Source organism: Mus musculus, chromosome 2, assembly GCF_000001635.26.
Source record: "Mus musculus strain C57BL/6J chromosome 2, GRCm38.p6 C57BL/6J".
In the NCBI taxonomy this organism is placed as follows: domain Eukaryota; kingdom Metazoa; phylum Chordata; class Mammalia; order Rodentia; family Muridae; genus Mus; species Mus musculus.
Window position 1 is genome coordinate 12,252,009 of NC_000068.7, and position 19,987 is coordinate 12,271,995.

The following is a 19,987-nucleotide window of genomic DNA, read 5'->3' on the forward strand; positions in this document are numbered from 1 at the left end:
CTTCTTTGATTTCTTTCTTCAAAGACTTGAAGTACTTATACAGATCTTTCACTTCCTTAGTTAGAGTCACACCAAGGTATTTTATATTATTTGTGAGTATTGTGAAAGGTGTTGTTCCCCTAATTTCTTTCTCTGCTTGTTTATCCATTGTGTAGAGAAAGGCCACTGATTTGTTTGAGTTAATTTTATATCCAGCTACTTCACTAAAGTTGTTTATCAGGTTTAGGAGTTCTCTGGTGGAATTTTTTGGGTCACTTATATATACTATCATATCATCTGCAAATAGTGATATTTTGACTTCTTCCTTTCCAATTTGCACCCCTTTGATCTCCTTTTGTTGTCTAATTGCTCCAGCCAAGACTTTAAGTACTATATTGAATAGGTAGGGAGAAAGTGGGCAGCCTTGTCTAGTCCCTGATTTTAGTGGGATTTCTTCAAGTTTCTCTCCATTTAGTTTGATTTTGGCTACTGGTTTGCTGTATATTGCTTTTATTATGCTTACTTATGGGCTTTGAATTCCTGATCTTTCCAAGTCTTTTATCATGAATGGGTGTTGGATTTTGTCAAATGCTTTCTCAGCATCTAATGAGATGATCATGTGGTTTTTGTCTTTGAGTTTGTTTATATAGTGGATTACGTTGATGGATTTCTATATATTGAACCATCCCTGCATCCCTGGAATGAAGCCTACTTGATTGTGATGGATGTGTTCTTCGATTTGGCTTTCAAGAATTTTATTGAGTATTTTTGCATTGACATTCATAAGGGAAATTGGTCTGAAGTTCTCTTTCTTTGTTGGGTTTTTGTGTGGTTTAGGTATCAGAGTAATTGTGGCTTCATAGAGTGAATTGGGTAGAGTACCTTCTGCTTCTATTTTGTGGCATGATGAGCTACTCTTAATTCCTTTCAGGATAGTGGCCCACAGACGTCATTGAACTCAAACACAAAGTTCCATCTACACTGACAAAATATAACCATAATTTAATTTTTCAATGCATAAAGCAATGAACATATCACTTGGACACCCAACCATGGGTAACATTAATATTAAAATGACATTGTATGGTTTGCATATAATAAAATTTGAGAACAGTCTTGCATATAGAATGATTCTTGTTTATTGTTGAAACCAGACAGGTCTACTATCATGTCGTCCCATAGCATGAGCAGCAGCCCTGCTGATATAAATGTCTTCTACCAGTGATGCACCATAGGAGAATGTCAGTGAGCCTACAGAATATTAGCTAGAATCATGTATGTTATGCATATTAAAGCAAATTGTGCTGAGAAAGACAATGTAAGGGTCTACTCAAAATTATAAGAAAGAAAGCTTCCAGAAGATGTTAGATAATACCAGATAAGTCAGGACAAAACAAAAAATCACATGTACATTTAATTTATTTGCCTTCTGAGAAACTACCAGTTCCTGAGCAATGGTTCTTACCAAGGTAGCTGTCATCATAGGAAGCTGGAGCCACGTCTGTCTGCTTTTCTGCGGCCAATTTTCGTAGAATATCCTTGAATGAGTAATTTGCAATGATGTCTGCTATACTGACAGTGATCACCTGACCTGCGATGGAACAAATTAATACATCCACTGAGTGAGTGCAAGGGTCAGGCTCTTGCTCAGCAAACCTGGAACCACACCACACACTCTTGAATGCTACCAAGGACTTGGTCTCTCCCTGCCCCCCAAACTGACAGGCAGAGGTTAGTTATAACTGACTAGAACATTCCTTTGTAGTGGAAGGCCAGAGATGAACGGCAGTGTTTTATCCATCTTCCTGTACATTTCATGGATATCCCCTCTCTGCCTTCAAGTGATAAAAACAGGAAGCAATAAAGGCAATTGCAAGTGAAAATTTACATTTACATTTGTAGTCTAAATTGGGGCTGGACTTCATTTCATAGACTGCCTACATAGCATGCCCAACTCAACATGAAACTGAGCAGGGAACAAGGAGAGCCATGCCTCGAACTCCAGCACTTTAGAGGTGGAGGCAGAGGGATCAGAAGTTCAAGATCATCCTGGGCTACACAGTAGGTTTGAGCTCAGGCAGGGCTACGTGAGAGCCTGTGTCCAAAACAAACAAAAAGAACAACAACACAACAAAACTATAATGTTCTAGTCAGAAGGACATGTAACATCAAACAGTAGCATATCAGTTTTTTCATGCTTAAAGAAGTTGCTGGTGTTCTCAAAGGTCACATAGTTTTACGAGTGGCTGTACAACCAAAGTTCCGTTTGCATTCCAATAAGTGGTTTTGGTGTTTTGCAAATATGTGTGGAACTTGCTTACTTGACAGATTATAAAGTTCTCATCCCAGTTGAAGGAAAGATCTAATAAATCTTTGAGCCCTTTACATTTATTGAAAAACTGTATAGAGAAACAATGAAATTATGATAGTAAGAGGCATCTATGTCCAATGAGATATAAAATTTCACCAAAAGATGAAAAAAAAAAGAGAAAGAGACAGACAAACACACACACACATACACACACCACATACAGAGAGAGAGAGAGAGAGAGAGAGAGAGAGAGAGAGAGAGAGAGAGAGAGAGAGAGAGATATTCATAGCTACCAATGTTACAATGTTAATAAGAACTTAGCTCATTTCTCCCTAAGTCACTCTTGGAAGTCTTGAAGTATGATTATATTGAGACACATAAATATCTAAAATAAGTCATCACATGTAAAATCCACACATCCAAATATTGAGTGTGGACATCTCATGCTTTTTGAGACAACTTTTTTTGTCTCATGCTTTTGAAAGCATGGTACTTAATATCAAATTTAAAGCTACTTAATTCTTTGGGAATTCTAAGTCATTGGGGTTGAAGTTAAGAAAAGAATAAAACCCAGTCAAACTGGGTTGTAAATATTTCTATGTGATGGGGACCAATGACTGCTCTGATATCAAGACAATGCGAGTTTCACAGGAATTTATGAAGAATATCTGTAGAATTTGCCAGTTTTCTCTGACTTTCAGATCAGTGTTCCCCTGCCCTTTTTCCCATGTCCTGACTATTGCTCTTTCTCATTAACTAGGTCTAGGAAGATGTTAAACCTCTATAAGATTTTAAACTCTCTATCTCAGGTAAGTTTTTCCTTGTGCTTAAATAACTGCTAATTCTCTTAAGACATTTTTCTACTATAAAGGAAGAAATTAATTACATGATTAATTAAATTGATATTTTAATTACATGATATGTTTAGTTACATGACTAATTAAATAGGTATTAATTCAAAAGATATTTCCCTACTTTAAATAAAGGAATTAATTACAAGATTAGAAGAAAGTATCTATACACATAAAAATAATGTTCAGTTTACATGTATCTCTACCTTAGACATAGTTTTTAAGCTTGTGAAATAATTTTAAGAGAATAAAATATCATTTAATGTCTTTAATTACATGTCAATAAAATTTAATAGTAATTTTATGTACAAATCATTCATATACCCATCTTTCTGAATCTTTCCCAATGGTTCGGTTTTTTAAAAATATTTACATGTATGTGTTAGGCGGAGTACTACACATCCATGTGTGCATGTACACCCCATGCATGGAGACTGGGACAGGATTTCAAGTGACCTGCTAGATCTAGTTCAATGAAAGACCCTGACTCTAGGGACTAAGTCAGTGAGTGTTAGCACAGCCTCAACAGGCCTCTATTCTCAGACCCAACAAGCCTGTGTTCTCAGTACAGCATCTCCAGCATCTAATACAAAGGCTGGTATGACCTCAATACGTTCTTGGTAGAGGAATGAGTAGTCAACTGAAGAATGCTTTAGAAACACTGTCTGCACAGCAAAGTGCAAATCACAATTCTTCAGTCAAGAAAGTGTGAGCTGTGGGTTAGCACCCTTAGAAAAGGCCAACATTTGATGGTGTGTCTGCTTGCCTGTGTTAGTGACAACAAGCGTGCTCTTCCTCTGAAATAGAACATACCTTGCCAGTAAAAACTTCCAGGTCCTCCCACTATAAGGTCTCCATTCTGCAAAACAGAAGCATCAAGGAACATGGGAACAAGAAGCCAATTGTTTTAAAGGCTGCTGAGTCACAGCTAACAAGCACTGCTCCAACAAATGGTTTCTCATAAAACTACGCTTCCTTGAAGAGGTCCTTGTATCTGGGGCCTGAAGGTTGTTTTCTTTCATGTTTTTTTCCTTCTAGTTACTTAGTGCATTATGTTAAATAATTGGAATTTGACTCAAGCACTTTGACCTTGATCCCTTGAGAACATAAATTCAGGGTAGGGGGGAAGGCTGAACCTGAGCAAGGCATCAAATTGGCAGCTCAACAGGCATGGCCTTTTGAAAATCTTGGCAACAAAAAATAAATTCATTTCAATTATTTTCAAGGTGACAATAATGTCGCCTTTAAAAATATAGCTATTGCCAGCAAAATGGCTCAGTGGGTAAAGGTGTTAGCCTTCCAGCCTGACAAGGTCAATTTGATTCTTGCAAGTTACAAGCTAGGAGAGAACTGAGTCCCCAGAGTTGTCTTTGGAGCTCCCCCAATGAGTAAATAAGGCAATGTAAAATCTTTTTTAAAAAAATGTAATTCTACCCCCTTTCAAAAAAGAAAGCAAAAATTCTAGATTAGCAAATGCAAGCAGCTCCATTCTCTAGCTTCAATCTGTAAACTATCAAAGCAAGCAATCACAGTGAAATGCAATGGACCAATAGTAAAACAGCATATGTTTATAAAATTTCCTCACACTAATTTCAAAGGCACAGAAATTTTTTCCTTCATAAGTGAATCAAATGCTCTTTGTTTTCTCAGGGGCTATGCATATTTTAATATGCATATTAGATCAAAGCAGCCAATTACAGCTGAGTGATAAAGTGAGAAATAGCTAATAGATTCTTGTGATCTTTATAAATGAGCTTTCACATTTTGTATTCAAGAATGGTTAATCCTGGGTGGGAAGGAAGTTTCTTAATATCCTATGTTTCTCCATGTTATTATCATGTGCATAAATTTAAATAGACATAGTGAACAGGAAAATAAAATAAATCTCAAGGAGAAGTTGCCAGGCATGACTGATCCAAAGCCTCTCTGATTATTACTGTCTGGGGTTTGGGGATCGTGATGAAAGACAGAGGGTAAAACAGGAGCAAGACATGAAGATGCAGTGACAGTAAGACTCACCTTATAGAAGTCTAGGCTAAACCCTGCCTGGCAGTAACCTTGGCCTTCGGGATCAGCATTGCCTGGAAAGATGAAAACACACACCTGTTATGTCATTTCTGAGAAATGTTTATTAAGCAGTACAGATTAGTCCATTGTTTCCCCACATACCACTGAGTTAAAGAGAACAATTTATGTTTTATTTTTAAAATGCACTCCAGGCAATATTGAGTACATGTAATCAATATTTTCAAATACGGATATTCATGTATTTTCAGATCTTGAATATTAACGCTGCAGGGAGATGAGTTTTGGGGATTTATTAGGTCTATTGAGTACAGGCCACATAAGCCATTCTTTAGTTGGGGATCACATCAAAGGATGGGTGTATGATGGGATGTATACTCATATTCACCCCCAAGATAAAATCAATTTTCAGATTATGTCCCAAAATGCCCACACGACAGCAGTGTCTACTTTGCCTACTCCTGATGTTTCTGGCATTTGTACAGTGACAACTTGAAAAGATAACCCTGTGCATGTTTTCTGCAGAGAATACTGATAAAGATCTCCTTTTCAGTTTTCATGTAGCCCAGGCTGGCCTCCAACTCTATAGCTGAAGATGAGCTTGCACTTCTGAATCTCCTACTTCTACCTCCTGAGTACTGGAATTACAAATGTCTACGACTCCAGCCAGTTGCTGTAGTGCTGGGACCAAACCCAGGGTTTCAGAACTGCTAGGCATAACTGAGCTATATCTCCAGCTCTTTAAGAGGAACATAATTTTAAATTAGGTTAGTTTGAAAATTATATTTCTGATTCTAGTGATCTCACAGGGACATTGCAATAGCTAATGTTAGCAGAAGAGAGACCCTCAAGTCATGGTTTATTTTGTATTCTGTTTACTCTACTAACTGAAGAGCCCAGTGAGGTCTTGTCATACCTTTTTATAAACTGTAGGATTTATAGTGAGCATAGAGACTCCAGGGATATGGTTGTTGAAATCTGTAGGACACTAAGATCACAAATTTACTCACTGTTACCTGTACTTCCAAAGAGGCCCCACAACTTCCAACACACTTGAATTATGGTCAAAATGTAGTTGAGTGGGGGAGTCTCAGTTATTATGTAGTTAGATGAAAACATATTAACAATTACATTTTTCTCACTGAGGATATCATTCAAACAATACTACAGTGAAATGGCAGGAAAGGAGCAAACATTGCTGCAGGAAATTCTGATAGGCTGGGCATGCCTCTGTTTCAAAATATCTCTAAAATAGATCTGGTCCTTCTAACTTTCCACAACACTGTCCATATCCTTTCTTCCAGCCAGTTCATAGGTTTAGCTTCTCCTTATCAAGTCTGTGCAGGCATCCCTTTGTTCTATTTGCTTGTTTTGTGTTTGTTTGTTTGTTTGTTTGTTTGTTTGCTGAGAGAGGATCCTCTACAGCCCAGGCTGGAATGGAGCCCACCATGTAGCAAACAGTGGCCTTGAACTCCCAATCTCCTGCTTCTACCTCCCAGAGTTGGGATTACAGGTGTACATCACTACACCCGATCTTACCCCCTTTATGTTTATGATACTTTACTAACCCAATGCAATGTTTTCCACCAAATTTGTTCCTTTGTTTACAACTATGTGTTCAGACTGATGATTACGAGTTTTATAAAGTTCCCTAAAAGCTCATCGTTTTCAGTCTCATCTGTATAATCTCAATTCGTGGGGTTCTAACATTCTAGAAATCCAGTGGTGTAAAATGTATGCATATTCAGATACATGTGTGAATATATAATGTAGTCAATTTGAACCCACGTGGATTGCATTTGATTATATTTAAGAAATAATTTATGAGCACACAAACCTTCCCAAAAATCCACTTTTGAAATTGGTTCTTTATTTGTAATATTGTACATTATGCAGAAGGGAAGAAACCTAACCATTCTTTACTTTAAGACAGGATGCTGGAAAAAAAAATTCGTCTAACTGAAAACAAGTCATTGGTAAAATAATCAACTTCCAATGTTTGTTTTGAGTGGCAATTAGAGAAGAGTAAGTTTCTTTGCTCTGCAAGCCCACTTCTCCTTTCTCGTTGAAATATAATTTATGGGTCCCTGAGGGGGTTTTCTTCCTGGAACCTCACAGTGTCTCTAAATGTTATGCCCCACTATAAACTCAGGAATCTAGGGATGTGTGTCATTCATTTTCATTCATTGCCAATGGTTAACTGCTAATGTGAAACTGAAGGGCTGTGAGAACTGCTCTAACCTGAATTATGAATGGCCATAAGAACAGAAGGTGTGCCGTTCAGATGAATGAGTAGGCTACTGCCCACATTGTTCACGGTGCCTCCAGGGCTGTGCTGCAGAAGTAACACAAGACACTTCTTTCAGATCTCTTTTGAAAAAGATATTGCTGATATTCCTGCTCTGTGGTATTGACCATATGCTCATGAGCAAGCAGGCTTTATGTTAGTGGACTGTGGGCTTCTCAGCTGTGACAGGAAGCCAGCTCTTTGGGTGATTTGAAGAGGAGGATGTGTGATTGATTGTATGAAAAGTGTAGTATGTTCTACAGCCAAACAGCTCTTAGAGAATTATTCCATTGCTCCACCTAAACTCCATTTCACACTGGCCCCACGTATTTCTATCCGGGAAAATGAGTAAAGAAACAGGCATGATAATGTGCCCACAGAGCTCAAAAGTCTTGGGCACCATAATTTATAGTGTTTAAAAAATGGTTCAAGCTCATGCTGAAACAAGCACCTCATAGGTTGAGATTCTGTGAGCAGAGCCCAGGCACTCAGGCCACAAGAATATAAAGCATTAAGGCAGAATAAGAAAGTGTGGTGACAGGTTTCATGAATGAACTTCACAACAGCCAGAAGAGTCTAAGTTATCAGAGTCAATGCCCCAGCAAAACATCGTTTGACATAGCTGACTTTCCAAAGAACTTGAAGTTTCTACTTCAGTTGGTGTCAATGTGTTCAGAAAACATGTGCTGGATGAATAACTCAGTCCCATTCTCAGAATAAATCCTTAATTTTTAAAACTGTTTAAAATAAAGTCCTTAACTTCAGACTTTTTCTTTAGCACAGCGCACACCTAGGAAATCAAACTTCTTGTTTCCTGCCAAAGTCCTGATGAAAAACTCTTGGGTTTAAAAAGTTCAGGTTTGCTTTTGAGCTGTATATCCCAGGGGCTTCTTTATTAACCCTTTAATGTCCCTGATCGTTCTTTATCTTTGCTGTTTTATTCTGATAATTGCTTGCTGTCTTCCCTCAACTGATCTAAAATCTAAAAAAAAAAAAAAAAAGTATTCAGAAAAGGGAAATTTTATTTGTAGTTTTTAGGACAATCTATAATAGCTTCAGGCTGGGTCTTTCTAAAAAGGTTACTATCTAAAATAAGTTACTCTAGTTTTCTTTGTAGTGACATCTCTCTACAATGTATTCTCATTAGTTAGAAGAAGAAGAATGGAAAATTCTTTTGTTGCTTATCCACAGCTCCCAGTGATCTACCAAAGACTCAGAACAATAGATAGATAGGTTTATTAAAGAATTTCAAGCAGATAATTAAATAGTAGTTGAACTTCCCAAATCTGACACTGGTGCTAGTATGACTACACTCATTTGCTTTAAAGGCTACTTTGTACTGGTGTGGTGGAATATGCTTGCAGTCAGCAATTTGGAACTGACACAGAAAGATCAATAATTTAAAGTCAGCTTGGTCTATACAGCTAGTTCAAAGACATATAAGAGACATAGAAATGGTGCTGTTCTGGGTAAACCCAGAATGGCTAGATGATATTTGAGAATAAAGGGGAGTCAACATTTTCATCAACAAGTGCAACATGCAGATAACAGGTTCACAGCTAACAAACAAAGCAACAGTCATTGAGACCGAAGGCTGTGCAATGCTGGTATCAGAAATGAGCTCAGTCCAATCATCCTAACTGATATTACTGCTTCCATAATCAAGTAGGGTGGCCAGACAGCATCTTGTGGGGCACAGAGTAGGGATTTCCAACAAAAACTGTCAAGAGCCAAACTGGAAGTCCCAATCAATTCTACCAAAGACTGTCTAAAAGCTGACTTTTATATACAGAAGAGCCAGCAACTTAGCTCACATATGGGTACTTGTTGCCACAGCTAATGATCCAAGCTTTATCCCTAAGACCCGTATGGTGGTAGGAGAGAGCCAACTCTTTATTGTCTGACTTCTGCACATATGCTATGGCATGTATGTGCATATATACATGCAAAATAAAAACCTTTAAATTAAAAAAAATGTGGTTTGAATGAGAATGACTTTCATAGACTCATATATTTGAGTGCTTGGTTCCCAACTGATGGAACTCTTTGGGAAGGAATGTGTCCTTATTGGAAAAGGTGTGACGTGGGGCTAGGCTTTGAGGTCTCAAAACCAAAGCATTCTCAGTTAGAGTTCTCATTCTCTCTACCTTTTCCTTAAGGATCTGTTGTAAGCGCTCAGCTACTGTTTCAGCACCATGCCTTCCTGCCTGCTGCCATGCTCCCCACCATGATGGTCATGGACTCACCCTCTGAAACTATAAGCGCTAATAAACTCTTTTCTTCTGTAAGTTGCTTTGGTCATAGTGTCTTAGTTTCTTATAAAAGTAACAAATAAATAAATAAATAAATAAATAAATAAATAAATACTAGATCAGTAGAGTTCTAAATCTTGGCTATCTTCTGTCACAGCTCTCAAGCTTGAAGGCTTTCAAGCCAAATTTTACTTCTTTTTTTTCATTTTTTATTATATATTTTCTTCATTTCCATTTCAAATGCTATCCCCAAAGCCCCTTATACCCTCCCCCTGCCCTGCTCCCCAACCCACCCACTCCTGCTTCCTGGCCTGGCATTCTCCTGTACTGGGGCATATACTTACTGTTTCGACAAGGTGAGTGCTCAGCATAGGCACTGAAATTCTGAATTGCTACATAGCATGTGCCAACTGGGTCCTTCGCTGGATTAGGTTTCAGAGTTCTCCAGTGATACAAAGGGGCACAAGCCTATGGAGACCAAAGGCAAGAAATAGAGTTTTGATTTAGGTTTCTCAGACAATAGCTTCATTTGAAGTGTTGGCTAGTAGTGTATGGCCATACCACCCTGAATAATACCAATATTGTCTGAATTGTTGACAAGTATAGATGATTATATTAAATTGTTACATGAACTAATCCACCTTCAGCATGCTCATATCACAGTAGAGACAAACTTCCAAAGCTAATTTTTAATATTAATTCATTTAAAAAGTTGTAAAATCTATACTGAAGAGATTATTTAATCTCATGGTACAGTTTTTAATTAAATAAAAAGTAAACTGGCAAAAGAAAATTATTTTTTAAAAGCTAAGAACTCATATCTTCTATTTATTCTTTTTAAAAAGGGGAAATATAACAGCAAATAACATTCAAGCAGTGCATGAATTAATGCTATGTCTTAAAATAACTCATCTCTTCCTTTTTCTGGTTGTTAATTTTTCAAAATGGCTTTCAAAACAATGGATTCATGCAGGTTTATAAATCTCTGTTTTGTAACTGCCTCAGTTTATTACTGAAGTTGCATCTTATGAACTTTTAATTAATAACTATTATGCAGTCAGTCTCCCTCATTATCAATACATTTTACTATCTTGAATGTAATCGTTTTTGATCATTAAAAAAAAAGGAGGTCCAAAAATATTGAGGACCAGCAAGCATTTAAAGGGTAGATGCTAATGACAGACACACATTTCTAAGGGATTATGACCCAATGGGAAATAATCCATTTCTCTGACTCTGCTTGCTTTAGTGAAACTCATTCTGACAAACTCCAGTGGCCACATATAACCTTCATGGTGGAGATGAACTACCCTAGTCATTCCATAGATTCACGCTCAATTTTAAATTGGAAAAAATACCCTGAAGGTTATAAGTAAAACATTCCATGATTATTTCCATGTAAACTATATAGAGCAGTAACTTCGAGAACTATGTAGAGCACACAAGCATTTGGTCACATTAAAGTCTTGCTTAGGATTCATTTAAGTGCTAGCCACACTAAACATGGAGCTTTGCATGAGAAATCTCATTAATAAACAAATGTGTGCTGAATAAAATGGAATGCACTGCCTCTGGAGAACTTAAAACAGAATTGTGTATCAGGTTATTAGGAATGGGCTCTTGCATCTTGAATGTTATGTTATGTAATTTGTCATACGGATACTTATTTAATGGCTGACAACATGTTCTAATTTTAGGGCTCTGGTGAAATAAAAAACATACTTGTTAAATTATGCCTTGTGATGTCATTTCAAGGAATATATTAGGATGAAATGAGAGAACTTCCTTCAGATTAGCTTCCTTAATATCAGGAGTTTTACCAGCAAAAGTTAATTTCAACAATAATAAGAAAAGTATGTTTCATTCACAGCACACTCTGGTTTCTTCCTCTTTTAATGAATCTGTTTTATATAGTCCATTATAAGAATCTTGGAAATAAAATAAACACTACACATGAAAATTTATCAGGCCCACGGTGATAAATACATCTCAGTGATGTACAGTAGCCATCCTAAAACTGTGGAACTTTACAGTGCGTTTTACACTTTGACTATTAAATGTATTTTTAGACACTTATCTACCATGAAGAACCTGGGCAGAATTAGACCTAGAAAAAGAATTAGATTTATATCCTTATTCATGACTCATGTCTAATTCTGCACTGAGTCCTTCTACAAACTAAAAACAAACCAAAAACAAACCAACCAACCAACCAAAAACCTCAAGCTCTAATAGATTAGGCACATATAATTATTTACAACAATAAGGGAATGAAAGCCAAATTAGAGCATTTGCAAGCTGAGTGATCCAAATTTAAAAGTGGGATTGCTTGCTGGACAGTGGTGGTTCATGCCTTTAATCCCAGCAGAGGCAGAGGCAGAGGCAGAGGCAGAGGCAGAGGCAGAGGCAGAGGCAGAGGCAGAGGCAGAGGCAGAGGCAGAGGCAGAGGCAGAGGCAGAGGCAGAGGCAGAGGCAGAGGCAGAGGCAGAGGCAGAGGCAGAGGCAGAGGCAGAGAGGCAGAGGCAGAGAGGCAGAGGCAGAGGCAGAGGCAGAGGCAGAGGCAGAGGCAGAGGCAGAGGCAGAGGCAGAGGCAGAGGCAGAGGCAGAGGCACAGGCACAGGCACAGGCACAGGCAGAGGCAGAGGCACAGGCAGAGGCAGAGGCAGAGGCAGAGGCAGAGGCAGAGGCAGAGGCAGAGGCAGAGGCAGAGGCAGAGGCAGAGGCACAGGCACAGGCACAGGCACAGGCACAGGCACAGGCACAGGCACAGGCACAGGCACAGGCAGAGGCACAGGCACAGGCACAGGCACAGGCACAGGCACAGGCACAGGCACAGGCACAGGCACAGGCACAGGCACAGGCACAGGCACAGGCAGAGGTAGGCTGATCTTTGTGAGTTCAAAGCTAGCCTTGTCTACAGAGCTAGTATCAGGACAGCTGAGGCCAGACAAAGAAAGCTTATCTCAAAAATGAACAAAACAAAACAAAACAAAACATAACATAACAAAACAAAACAGTGGGAATACTTACTTTAAAAATCATTAATTTAGAAATAGTGGTCAGCTGGTAGTTTTTAAAGTTCTTACTATTAAGAGAAACTTTTCCAGTCTTCTAAAAAGGATACTACAATACATAAACATTTAAACAACCCTAGAGTGTTTCCCCTTGATTTATTTTTCTCTGGCTCAATTTAAAATAGCCTTTTAAATTGGTCTTAAGCAATAAAGTATTTACCCCTGTAAGAGGTAGCCTTTCATTTTCCATCTTTCCTAGTAATTTTTAAAGTGTTTGAAAATATCTGAAATTTTAGGAGGGGAAAGGCTTCATTTCCTAAAGCTTTGAGCACATTTTTAATATAGTCTTTAATTTCCATCACTGAGTGTCTAGTTTTACATACCACACTTCTTTGAGCTGCCAATAAGTCTATCAATGTATACAAATACAAAAAGCATTTGTGTAAAACAGGCATTAAATGTGTGACACACAAGGCAAGCAGTTCCATGACCCGTTCATACTCACCACAACTTTTCCTTTGTGAGCTCTCACTGTGGCTCCAAACCACTGGTTTGATTTAAATTCTATAGGTTCTTTGGTTCCATTAACTCTGATTTTCCTGTTGTCTGACAAGGATGATAAATTATGAATAGCTTATGAAGTATGGCATCCAATTAAAATATAGAGTAATAAATACATATTAATAAATATATAGGGTAAATATATTGATAAATATAATAAATATGGAGTATTAAAATATAGAGCAATAAATATATACACCAGAAAAATGAGTGCCAATCTTTCTTAAACTTGTCTAAAAAGTTGAAGAGGAGAAAAATATTTCCAAGGGCCAGAATTACCCTGATTTTAAAGCCAAACAAGGACCCCAAGAGAAAAGTAACCCATGCCGTCACTCCATAGGTGTAACCCATGCTGTCACTCCATAGGTGTTGACAACGCATTGCCAGTGTTCTACATTCCTTCATGTTAAAAATTCTGAGTAAGTTATGGATGGCAGGAAGAACATACAGAGGCCATATAGCTCAAGCCTATAGTGAATATCATACTTCCTGGACAAAATTTAAAACCTTACATCTAACATCAGAAACAAGAAAGGATACCCTTTTCTTTCATTGATTTATGTGAGTGTGTGTGTCTGCCTGTTTGTCTATTTATGTGAACAATGTCCACACAGTGCAGAAGAGTGTCTAAGCCCCTGGAACTGATGTTATAGGCAGTTGTGAGCCTCCCCGTGTGGGTGCAAAAGCAGGAAGTGCTTTTAACTTCTGGTTCATCCCCAAAGTCTCCCCTCTGTACATATATATGCAGCATAAAATTAGAAATGTGTAGGGTTCATGTCCATATACACAAATATGTATCTCAGCATTCATTAATTATCTTTAGCTGTTCTAAGAGTAGGGCCTCATGAGATTTCTTTCATCCTTGTTGAAATATCAACTTATGTTGTATCTGTTCAGGTTTTATTTTGATTACCATATTGCTCAGATTATGTGGGTGCAGGTTCCCTTTTCTATTTAAAATAAATAATATTATAGCAAAAAAAAAAACCAGAAATATGTAGGGTTAAAAGACAAGAAAAAGAAAGAACAGGCATTGGCATCAGAAAGGAAGAAAATAATTCCCTGTGCAGATAATGTGCTTTTATATGTGAAAAAAATCCTACATGCTCCAGAACGAAACACCCCAAACCCCAAAACATTAGAAATGAAAATTGTGATAAATTTTTGGGATATAAAATTAGCAAACAAAAACCAGAGAGCTAGGGATATAGTTTAATAATAGAGTGCTTGTTCTAAATATGTAAAGGCATGGGTTATATTACTAGAAATATACACACATTACCAGAAACACACACATTACTAAAAATGCACACACACTAACACACACATGCACACACATGCACAAACACACACAACACACACACTCACACACATGCACACACACACACACATGAAAAAAAGAAGGAAGGGAGGGAGGGAGGAAGGAAGGGAGAAATAAAGGAAGTCAGAACTAACTTTGGTGGCATATCCTATCCCCAAACCAGCTGAAGCAGTAGAACTGTGAATTTGAGGCAGTTTATGCTCCATATAACTTTCAAAACTAGCTTAGGCTATATAGGGATACTCTATTGACATCCACAAAAATATCAGTATCATTATTATATACTAACAATGAACTATCTGTGGATGAATTAAAGAACACAGTAAAACATAGTATCAAAACTTTTGTAATAGATTTGTAGCAAATTTATTTAGCACATTAATATAACAAACTCACAAAATATTGGTGAAAGAAAGTGGACCAGGTCACCTAGGGCACAGAGTTGGCGGACACCACCACGATCCCCAGAGGACTCTTCACGAGATCTTAGGATCACTGGTGAGTGGAACACAACATCTGTTCCAATCCATTTGTGATGGGGTTGTGACAGCAGGACCAAGGACACCAGAGCCCTTCTTAACCAGAGGCTAAGGTTCCTTTTGATCAGTTCTGGTTTACCTTCGTTTCAAACAGACCAGACAGCTCCAAGGTCCTCAAAGTAGACACCACTTCCAGGCACTGTAACACGCCCAGAATCTTAGGACAGCAGGATCCCAGGATAACAGGAGCTGGGTCACACCAGCATTTCAGGGTCTCAGAGGAAGCTTGACTGCCAAAAACTCTGACACACCCAGAATCTCAGGTTCAGAGAAGCCCACAATCAAAGGATCAGAGAGAAAGCTGGATTCTGAGGAGTCCTGAATCAACTGGAATTATAGGAAGGACAGGCTCCAATCAGATATATTGAGGGCAGCAAGCACTTGATATAATCAGATAGCAGGAGGCAAGCATAAGAACAGAAGCAACAGAAACAAAGTTTACTTGGCGTCATCAGAACCAAACTCTCCCACCGTAGCAAGTCCTGGAAGACCATCACACCAGAAAAGCAAGACATGGATCTAAAGTCACTTTTCATGATGACGATGGAGGACGTTAAGAAGGAAATACAAGAAAACACAAGTAAACAGCTAGAAGACTTTAAAGAGGAAACACAAAAATCCCTTAGAGAGTTACAGGAAAACACTACCAAACAGGTGATGGAATTGTACAAAACCATACAAGACCTAGAAAGGGAAGTAGACACAATAAAGAAAACCCAAAGTGAGGCAACACTGGAGATAGAAACTCTAGGAAAGAAATCTGGAACCATAGATGGAAGCATCAGCAACAGAATACAAGAGATGGAAGAGAGGGGCTGGTGAGATGGCTCAGTGGTTAAGAGCACCCACTGCTCTTCCAAAGGTCCCGAGTTCAAATCCCAGCAACCACATGGTGGCCCACAACCATCCATATCAAAAATCTGATGCCCTCTTCTGGAGTGTCTGAAGACAGCTACAGTGTACTTACATATAATAAATAAATAAATATTTTTTAAAAAGGAGATGGAAGAGAGAATCTCAGCTGCAGAAGATTCCATAGGGAACATGGACACAACAATCAAAGAAAATGCAAAATGCAAAAAGATCCTAAGTCAAAAGATCTAGGAAATCCAGGACCAAACCTACAGATAATAGGAGTAGATGAGAATGAAGATTTTCAACTTAAAGGGCCAGCAAATATCTTCAATAACATTATAGAAGAAAACTTCCCAAACTTAAAGAAAGAGATGACCATGAACATACAAGAAGCCTACAGAAATCCAAATAGACTGGACCAGAAAAGAAATTCCTCCCGACATATAATAATCAGAACAACAAATGCACTAAATAAAGATAGAATATTAAAAGCAGTAAGAAAAAAAGGTCAAGTAACATATAGAGGCAGGCCTATTAGAATTACACCAAACTTTTCAACAGAGACTATGAAAGCCAGAAGAGCCTGGACAGATGTTATACAGACACTGAGGGTATGCAAAAGCCAGCCCAGGCTACTATTCCCAGCCAAACTTTCAATTACCATAGATGGAGAAACCAAAGTATTCCATGACAAAACCAAATTCACACAATATCTTTCCACGAATCCAGCCCTGCAAAGGATAATAACAGAAAAAAAAAAAAAAACACTACAAGGATTGAAACTATGCCCTAGAAAAAACAAGAAAGTAATCCTTCAACAAAACTAAAAGAAGACAGTCTCAAGAACAGAATGCCAATTCTAACAACAAAAATAATAGGAAACAACAATTACTTTTCCTTTATATCTCTTAATATCAATACACTCAATTCCCCAATAAAAAGACAAAGACTAACAGACTGGCTACACAAACAGGACCCAACATTTTGCTGCTTACAGGAAACCCATCTCAGGGAAAAAGAGAGACACTACCTCAGAGTGAAAGGCTGGAAAACAATTTTCCAATCAAACGGTCTGAAGAAAAGGCTGGAGTAGCCATTCTAATATCGAATAAAATTGACTTCCAACCCGAAGTTAATAAAAAAAAAAAAAGAAGAAGAAGACAAGGAGGGGCACTTCATACTCATCAAATGTAAAATCTTCCAAGATGAACTCTCACTTCTGAATATGTATGCGCCAAATGCAAGGGCAGCCACAATCATTAAGGATACTTTAGTAAAGCTCAAAGCACACATTGTACCTCACACAATAATAGTGGGAGACTTCAACACACCACTTTCATCAATGGACAGATCCTGGAAAAAGAAAACCTAACAGAGACACAATGAAACAGAAGTTATGAAACAAATTGATTTAACAGATATCTACAGAACATTTTATCCTAAAACAAAAGGATATACCTTCTTCTCAGTACCTCATGATACATTCTCCAAAATTGACCATATAATTGGTGACAAAACAGGCCTCAACAAATACAAAAATATTGAAATTGTCCCATGCATCCTGTCAGAACACCATGGACTAAGGCTGATCTTCAATAACAACATAAATAGTACAAAGCCAACATTCACGTGGAAACTGAAAAACACTTTCCTCAACGATACCTTAGCCAAGGAAGAAATAAAGAAAGAAATTAAAGACTTTTTAGAGTTTAATGAAAATGAGCTACAACATACCCAAACTTAGGGGACACAATGAAAGCATTTCTAAGAGGAAAACTCATAGCTCTGAGTGCCTCCAAAAAGAAACTAGAGAGAGCACACACTATCAGGTTGACATCACACCTAAAAGCTCTAGAACAAAAGGAAGCAAATTCACCCAAAAGGAGTAAAAGGCAGGAAATAATCAAACTCAGGGGGGAAAGCAACCAAGTGGAAACAAAAAGAACTATTCAAAGAATCAACCAAACAGGAGCTGGTTCTTTGAGAAAATCAACAAGATAGATAAACCCTTAGTCAGACTCACTAGAGGGCACAGGGAAAGCATCCTAATTAACAAAATCAGAAATGAAAAGGGAGACATAACAACAGATCCTAAGAAAATTCAAAACACCATCAGATCCTTCTACAAAAGGCTATACTCAACAAAACTGGAAAACCTGGATGAAATGGACAAATTTCTAGACAGATACCAGGTACCAAAGTTAAAACAGGATCAGATTAATGACCTAAACAGTCCTATATCCCCTAAAGAAATAGAAGTAGTCATTGATAATCTCCCAACCAAAAAAAAAAAAAAAAAAAAAAAAAAGCCCAGTACCAGATGGGTTTAGTGCAGAGTTTTATCAGACCTTCAAAGAAGACCTAATTCCAGTTCTTCTCAAACTATTCCACAAAATAGAAACAGAAGGTCCTCTGCCCTATTCATTCTACAAAGCCAAAATTACACTGATACCTAAACCACACAAAAAAAAAACAACAAAGAAAGAGAACTTCAGACCAATTTCCCTTATGAATATCGATGCAAAAATACTCAATAAAACCCTCACAAACCAAATCCAAGAACACATCAAAATGATCATTCATCATGACAAAGTAGGCTTCATCCCAGGGATGCAAGGATGGTTTAATATATAGAAATCCATCAACATAATCTACTATATAAACAAACTCAAAGACAAAAACCACCTGATCATCTCATTAGATGCTGAGAAAGCATTTGACAAAATTCAACACCCATTCATTATAAAAGTCTTGGAAAGATCAGGAATTCAAGGCCCATACCTAAACATGTTAAAAGCAATCTACAGCAAACCAGTAGCCAACATCAAAGTAAATGGTGAGAACCTGGAAGCAATTTTACTAAAATCAGGGACTAGACAAGGCTGCCCACTTTCTCCCTACCTATTCAATAAAGTACTTGAAGTCCTAGCCAGAGCAATTAGACAACAAAGGGAGTTCAAGGGGATACAAATTGGAAAGGAAGAAGTCAAAATATCACTATTTGCAGATGATATGATAATATATATAAGTGACCCTAAAAATTCCACCAGAGAACTCCTATGCTTGATAAATAGCTTCAGTGCAGTAGCTGCATATAAAATTAACTCAAACAAATTGGTGGCCTTCCTCTACACAAAGGATAAACAAGCTGAGAAAGAAATTAAGGAAACAACACCCTTCACAATGGTCACAAATAATATAAAATACCTTGATGTAACTCTAACTAAGGAAGTGAAAGATCTGTATGATAAGAACTTCAAGTCTCAGAAGAAATAAATCAAAGATCTCAGAAAATGGAAAGATCTCCCATGCTCATGGATTGGCAGGATCAATACAGTGAAAATGGCTATCTTGTAGAAAGCAATCTACAGATTCAATGCAATTCCCATCAATTCTTCAATGAATTACAAAGAGCAATTTGCAAATTCATCTGGAATAACAAAAAACCTAGGATAGCAAAAACTCTTCTCAATGATAAAAGAACCTCTGGTGGAATTACCATGCCTGACCTAAAGCTGTACTACAGAGAAATTGTGATTAAAAACTGCATGGTACTGGTATAGCGCCAGACTGGTAGACCAATGGAATAGATTTGAAGAACCAGAAATGAACCTACACACCTATGGTCACTTGATCTTTGATAAGGGAGCTAAAACTATCCAGTGGGAAAAAAAGACAGCATTTTCAACAAATGGTGCTGGCACAACTGGCAGTTATAATATAAAAGAATGCAAATTGATCCATTCTTATCTTCTTGTACTAAGGTCAAGTCTAAGTGGATCAAGGAACTCCACATAAAACCAGAGACACTGAAACTTATAGATTAAAAAGTCAGGAAAAGCCTCGAACATATGGGCATATGGGAAAAATTCCTGAATAGAACAGCAATGGCTTGTGTTATAAGATCAAGAATTGACAAATGGGACCTCATAAAATTGCAAAGGTTCTGTAAGGCAAAAGACACTGTCAATTATACAAAAAGGCCACAAACA

The 19,987-nt window shown here is 37.7% G+C and overlaps 1 protein-coding gene across 3 annotated transcripts in view; it reads right to left on the minus strand.

Annotated features, from left to right (window-relative positions):
- Itga8 (integrin alpha 8) overlaps nucleotides 1-19,987 on the minus strand; it is a 195,354-nt gene that overhangs the window by 145,377 nt on the left and 29,990 nt on the right. For all 3 annotated transcript variants that reach the window (NR_138462.1, XM_006497475.4, NM_001001309.3), the window contains exons 3-7: nucleotides 13,225-13,325; nucleotides 10,050-10,173; nucleotides 5,161-5,222; nucleotides 3,955-4,000; nucleotides 1,445-1,570 (exon numbers count right to left, since the gene is read on the minus strand). Coding sequence is in view for 2 of the 3 variants with exons in the window: in XM_006497475.4 (XP_006497538.1) it covers nucleotides 1,445-1,570; nucleotides 3,955-4,000; nucleotides 5,161-5,222; nucleotides 10,050-10,173; nucleotides 13,225-13,325 (459 nt within the window). In the remaining variant the exon portion in view is untranslated. The remainder of the gene's footprint in view (nucleotides 1-1,444; nucleotides 1,571-3,954; nucleotides 4,001-5,160; nucleotides 5,223-10,049; nucleotides 10,174-13,224; nucleotides 13,326-19,987) is intronic.